General features: G+C 40.7%; 1 protein-coding gene across 3 annotated transcripts in view; it reads right to left on the bottom strand.

The window, feature by feature from the left end:
• Nucleotides 1-3157: 3157 nt before the first annotated feature.
• The window catches only part of LOC102248960 (ribonuclease 4), an 11879-nt gene continuing 7985 nt past the window's right edge, over nt 3158-7051 (bottom strand). The window contains exon 2 of one of the 3 annotated variants that reach the window (XM_005874376.2): nt 3158-4420. In XM_005874376.2, coding sequence (XP_005874438.1) covers nt 3981-4418 — 438 coding nt within the window. In that variant the 5' untranslated portion in view covers nt 4419-4420 and the 3' untranslated portion in view covers nt 3158-3980. Of the gene's footprint in view, nt 4436-7051 lie in introns of all 3 variants that reach the window. The other 2 variants (XM_005874377.2, XM_014546205.1) reach the window with 2 other exon arrangements.

Genomic DNA, 7051 nt, shown 5'->3' on the forward strand with positions numbered 1-7051 from the left:
CAGGGCGGGATTCTGAGGCACCAGGCCCCATGGGGAGAGGCGGCACGGCTTTGCAGTGGGTCGGAAAGCGAGGGAGGCTCTGTCACGCAGCTGCTCGCTGGCACTAGGGGACGCGAAGTCCAGGAGTCCCAGAGAGGTGAAGAGCCACGGAGACACCATTGCTATTTGCTCTGTCCTGGTGACTCACTGAGACCCTGCCCTACTCAATTTACAGCCCCGTCCAAGTTGTGCCAGTGGCACAAAAGGAACCACCTGCGCTTTTGCAGCTTAACCCAAAAACCTGCAGATTTCAACTCCTCGCACGCATAAGGGACACACTCAAGAAGCAGACTCAGGTTCGGAGAAAGCCGAAGCTGGACCTGGCTGGGCTGGCAACATGGAACTGCTGTGAGGCTGAAACGGTCCCAGTGAGGCTGAGACAGTCCCTGTGAGGCTGAAACGGTCCCTGTGAGGCTGAAACGGTCCCAGTGAGGCTGAAACGGTCCCAGTGAGGCTGCAACAGTCCTTGTGGGGCTGAGACGGTCCCCGTGAGACTGGAACGGTCCCAGTGAGGCTGAAATGGTCCCAGTGAGGCTGCAATGGTTCTTGTGAGACTGAAATGGTCCCAGTGAGACTGGAACGATCCCAGTGAGGCTGAAACGGTCCCTGTGAGGACATCTACACGATGGAATACTATGCTGCGGTAAAAAAGAAGGAACACTTTCCTTTTGCAACAGCATGGATGGAACTGGAGAGCATTATGCTAAGTGAAATAAGCCAGTCAGAGAAAGATAAATATCATATGATCTCACTTATTTGTGGAATATGGAGAACAACATAGACTGATGAACAGGGACAGATCCAAAGACAGAGAAACAGCTATCAGACTATTAATCCCTAGAGGGAAAGTAGGGGAGGGAGAGGGCAAGGGGAAGAGATCAACCAAAGGACTTGTATGCATGCATATAAGCCAAACCAATGGACAAAAATAGAGCATATGCAGGAGGTTTTAAATCATTACTTTACTTTGAAAAAAGTGTTGCTGAAAGTTATCATATACTTTGGGAAGCTTATGGTGAACATGCTCCATCTCAAGATACTTGTGAACACTGGTTTAAATGCTTTAAAAGTGATGATTTCGATGTGAAAGAAAAAGAGCATCCAGGTCAACTGAAAAAGTTTGAAGACCAACAATTACAAGCATTATTGGAAGAAGATGCATGTCAAACTCAAAAACAACTTGCAGAAAGATTAAATGTTGCTCAGCAAACAATTTCTGATCATTTACAAGCAATGGGAAAGATTTTAAAGGAAGGAAAATGGGTGCCACATCAACTGAAGAAAAGACAAATGGAAAACTGAAAAGTCATCAGTAAAATGTTGCTTCAATGGCATGAAAGAAAGTCTTTTTTTTTGCATTGAACCATGACTAGCGATGAAAAGTGGATTTATTTTGAGAATCCCAAATGCACAAAAACATGGGTTGATCCAGGTCAACAATCAACATCGACTGCAAAGTCAAATCACTTCAGAAAGAAGACAATGCTCTGTGTTTGGTGGATCAGGAAGGTGTGGTGTATTATGAACTTCTAAAACCAGGTGAAACTGTTAATACTGATCGCTACTGACAACAAATAATCAATTTGAACCACACTTTGATGGTAAAATGACCAGAATGGGCCAGAAGACATGGCAAAGTAACTTTGCTTCATGATAATGCCCCATCACACACTTCAAAACCAGTTAAAGTCACGTTAAAAGATCTTGCCTGGGAAGTATTAGCCCACCTGAGGTATTCACCAGACCTTGCTCCTTCAGATTACCACTTGTTCTGATAGATGGCACACGCACTTTCTGAGCAGCACTTCAAAACATATGAAGAAGTGGAAAATTGGGACTCTGAATGGTTTGCCTCAAAACAAGAAAAGCTCTATTGGGACCGTATCCACAAATTACCTGAAAGATGTGGAAAATGTGTAGCTAGCAGTGGACATTACTTAGAATAAAGCATTTTTTTCTGTTTCTCTTGAATTATCGTGTTTTCTGCATTATTAAACAGTACCAATTTATCTCCTCATCTAGAACACTGGTGGTCACCCTGAGAAGAGCCTGGAGCCCTTTGTGTCATACATCAAAGACAGTCTTCTGGTACAAAGGAATGGCAAGGCCTTGGGGGTAGGAAATAAAGAATAAAATTCAACCAAGTAAGTTTGAAGATCTAATTGGCTTTATTAAGCAATTCAGGAATTTGGCAGCACCCCATCTAGCAACTAGAAAGGCGCTTTGGTGAATTGTACAAAATGGGAGGTTTTTATAGGCAGAAAGAAGGTGGATTACCAAGTTGAGAGAGTGGTTTATTTTAAGCAGGACACCATCATTCAGAGGTAGGCAGGGGGTCATATCAGGCAGATTACCTTACCAGTGCTGATCAGGAAATTCCAAATTGATTGGTTTACAATTCCACCTCTGGAAGAGGCTGAAATTTGGTTAGTTATTAAGTTTTAGTCTAGTGACTTGTATTAGCAAAAATAATTCACAATTTTACTCATGAATTTTCATGCCTATGATCTTTTGACTTTACAATAGTGTGAAAGCAATATGCATTCAGTAGAAACTGGCTGCGCTAAGCTGTGATGTTCAGTAGTGTTGAAAAGAATGGTTGGAAACAGTCCAAAATAGAGTCACTTTTGGTAACCATGTGAGGTAACAGATACATTGATTCCCTTGATTGTAGTGATTCTTTCACAGTGCAAATGTGTACTCTATCAGGTTGCACACCTCAAATATAAACAATGGATATTTTCTGCAATTCAAATATTTTGTTTGGTCCTTTCACGGGGGCGTGCGTGCACACACACATGCACACACATGCACACATGCACACACACACACTCTCACATACATACTTCCCTTCATAGCTGCTGGTGTCTTCATACATCTCTGTTCCTCAATTTGTTTCAAAATAATCAAAGGGGAAAGGGAGGGGTGTGAAATTGTCTTTAGTAAATGACACAAATGTTTCTGTGTCGTGATCATTGATCCATGGTCATTGATCCAATAGGTTTTAATCGTGAACCAGTTTATGAGGTCATTAAGGTGTTGGTGCATGTTAAAAACTAGAAAATATTAAAAGAGGATAGAAGAAAAAAAATCTCCACATAAATGCCATAGCACCATATTCACAGATATCTGCAGTTTGAATTCTTTATTAAAAGGAATACATGAAAAATCTTTTAAATCAGAAAGAGTGAATGAGTCTTAATGATCTAGTACATTGTTAATACTTTAACTTACTACAATGATTCAAAAGTTTGGGAAGAGAAAAATAAAGTTCTTTGTATCATGTCTTAGTCTTATTAGATCCAAACATAACAAGGTTGCCAATTATACAGATAATTGTACAAAATGAAGTCTCATTTTGCCAGTTTATACTTTCAAATTTGTAATGCTTCCCCCAACTGCTGACTTTTGAGGATATTAAAAAGATGATACTCTCAAAACACTCCTTATGATGAAGTAGAAAAAGTCCCAGATTAGTAGCCAGTTGAAGTGGATTTGTTGCTTCAGCATTTCCACTAACTTCATGATCTTCAGCAAATCCTTTAACTTTGGGCCCTATATGTAGCAACATCAGCATCGCAGGGGTGCGGTGGTATTAAAATTAGATAACTGAGATGGAAGCACCTTAAAATACTTGTAATGCTATATCAAATACATAGTAACTAAATTCCAGAAGATAGGATCTGAGAGAGCTAAGCTGACTAGTATTATAAAAGGAAACAGAAGAGTTTGTAGAAATTTTTATTACAGAAAAGCCCAGTCCCATTATATGGTTGTGTCTCCATTTCTCTTTGATGCATTTAACAGAATGGATTATATAGAGAACAGGGAGTAATAAGCAGAGGAGGCAGAGCCTGAAATAGCTCAAATGCATTACTCATTGCTATTCAAGGAACAAGTAAAAGGTCAACCATGGGGCCATAACCCCTGTAGGGTAGCATCTATCTGTCAAAGTGCACAGGCATGGGCATAACCTGACAGGCGATGACAACAGGCCTAGTGCTGGGAGTGGCCTGATATCTGCAGTTGTAGGGCGCGGAACCTCCTGTATATGTGCAGTCTGTGACGCTCACTGAACCTGCATGGCAGTTCATCATGCCATTCTTGCACTGGATATTGGGGGCGTTGCAGATGTTATTAATGGTACTGATGCCTGCATGGATGAAGGTGTTTAATTGCTTGCAACCACTCAAAGTCATCCCCCGTCTTTGCATCTCAGTGTTGCAGTACAAGTTGGTGCCACCTGGCCCTATAGAGTCCACATGTTGCTCCTTGAATCGTTCATACTTAAAATGTTGATGGGAGGGCTGCGCCAGCCCCAGCCCCAGCAGGGTCAGCAGCGAGAGCAGAAGCAATGAAAGGGTCTTCTGGAGAGCCATCACTCCCTTGGAGGTGCCTGGAGAGAAACCAAGAGGTAGGAGAAAGGAAGGTAAGAAATAGACACCAGACAGAGGAGGTGAGAATGGCAATCTAATATTTGTCAACTCTATAATCTACTCTTTCCTCCCACTTCTCTGCTCACAACTTTTCTCATCACTGCTTCCCAAAGAGTAAAAAGTTTGCAAACATGATCTTCTCTGAAAGAAGGAACTTTTCTCTTTAATAGAGAGACGGTGCTATAGCCGGTACAGTGACTCAGGGCAGAGACTGACTGGCTGGATGGCCAAGTGTATATGTCCTGTATGGTCAGGGTGTGAAAAGGGAAAAAAGGCAGATCTAAATGAAACTGGAGTTGTCTGACTCTTAGGAAATTCTCTAGTCATGTGATCTTTGGAGATTGTTTGTTTCCCTGGAGACTCTGATTCCCAAAGGTTTGGACAGACAGGATACACCAATGAGAGTTTGTAAACTGATTTTAATTCCTGACATCTTGGAATTGAGGAAGGTGTTGGGAAAAGGATAGAGTAACATTTAGGGTTAGCCTTTCTTCTCATATGTCTATTCTTTTTTCAAATTAAAAAAATTTTCAATTACAGTTGACATATACTATATCAGTTTCAGGTGTACCACACAGTGATTAAACATTTATATACCTTAGGAAGGGATCACCCCAAAAGTCCAGCACCCATCTGACACCATACATAATTATTACAATGCTCTTGACTATATTCCTTATGCTAAATTGGCATCCCCATGGCTATTTTAAAAATAAAAATTGGCATCCCCATTGGCATTCTTTTAATGGTATTAAAATTGAGCTGGGTTGTGTTGTTTTTTTTTTGAAATCTTATAAATCCTATTTTAAAAAAGTAAAAAAGGGAGTATCTAGCCAAAGTGCTCTGAAAATAGTGAATATTGGCTGAATGAACTAATAAACAAAACAAGGGAACTAATGAATGAAGAAATGATATGGGTATAGGGCCATGGTCGGCAAACTGGGGCTCGTGAGCCACATGCGGCTCTTTGGCCCCTTGAGTGTGGCTCTTTCAAAACCTTAGGAGTACCCTAATTAAGTTAATAACAATGTACCTACCTATATAGTCTAAGTTTAAAAAATTTGGCTCTCAAAAGAAATTTCAATCGTTGTACTATTGATATTTAGCTCTGTTGACTAATGAGTTTGCTGACCACTGGTATAGGGAATGAAGGTGTTTCCCTGGCTTGTGGAATTGACTGATAAAAGAAAATAAATGTCAACAGCACAATCTCCACAAAAGAGGACTCGGACTGTGTCTTCTTTCCTTGCTGTTTCTATACACAACCTAAAAACTAGGCCCTGGTGATATAATCCATCATCGTGCATGTATCCTTCATGCTGTGTCTATCTTCTCAATAGCTGTTGTTAGTTTGCTGTAGACTCTAGTTGCAGAATCATTTTGTTGGCATTTTCAGCAGTGTAAAATAAGCATAAGTTTAATAGAGTTGTTTTTAAAAAAACACACAAAACTAAACAAAAACCTTCAGAGCCACATCAAAGAAAGCATTGCCATATAGTGTCAGAACATTGCTTCTGTTGACTGAGGAAAGGAAGGAACCAAGACCTATCTGAGCCTAAAATCAGTGCTTTTTCCACATCTTCTACTCCCTCTCTCTTTCCACTCCCCAAATATTCAGGATATTAAAGACATTTATGTTCAGAGTTGCTTCTCTCTAGTAACAGAGTTTAATCATGGGTGGAATAGGGTAGGAGTGGAAGTGGGAATCTCTCACCAACACTAACTAGCTGGATGCTGCCATCTGACGGTCACTCCTGGGATTGGCATGAACTCATGAACTGTGAATCTCCTTGACCATGGCAACGAGGCAGGGCTGACTCACTAGAGCAGCGATTTTCAACCTTTTTCATCTCATGGCACACATAAACTAATTATTAAATTCTGAAGCACACCAAAAATATATTATTTGTCAATCTGACAAAAAATTGATATAATTTTGATTCATTCACACCAGGCGGCTATCATGTTGGTTGTCATTTTTTTTTTTTTTAATTTGACAATCTAAGGGAAAAGTGGTCAGTTTCCCTGACTAGTCAGATACTGCAGGTTTTAAAAATTTTGGTGGCATACCTGTTGAAAATCGCTGTACTAGAGCAAATAAAATTAATCTCTGACTCAACAGGAAGTGAGCAACCAAAACAGAAAGGACCATTTTTTTGAGGGTCATACAGGCACATTTCTACACATGCAGTCCAAGGGCTGATCGTAGCGGAAGTCCTGGTTTGATGTATATGGGTACTACTGTCCTTTGTTTTCATAGAGGCTTCAAGATGGCAGGTCACACTGTCTGGGTGACTGAAATGGCCAATGAGGGACCTGCATACCAGTTTCAAACATAACTTCATTCTCTAAAATGCTATCTCCTATAGTCACAGCCGCCTTTTGCTTGTATACAAAAGGCTAGAAGGCTCTAGGTCACATTTCAGTGCCTACCGCTATAGATATGAGATATGGACTTAGGAAGAGAGAGAAGGGAACAGTTGTGGGAAGAAGAGTAACAGGGAGACATGATGCTTGATTAACTCCTCATCCTTAGACTAATGGATAGAATTTCTGAAGGTACACTTAGCACTTGG

The sequence above is a fragment of the Myotis brandtii genome, unplaced genomic scaffold, assembly GCF_000412655.1.
Source record: "Myotis brandtii unplaced genomic scaffold, ASM41265v1 scaffold4341, whole genome shotgun sequence".
Classification (NCBI taxonomy): Eukaryota; Metazoa; Chordata; class Mammalia; order Chiroptera; family Vespertilionidae; genus Myotis; species Myotis brandtii.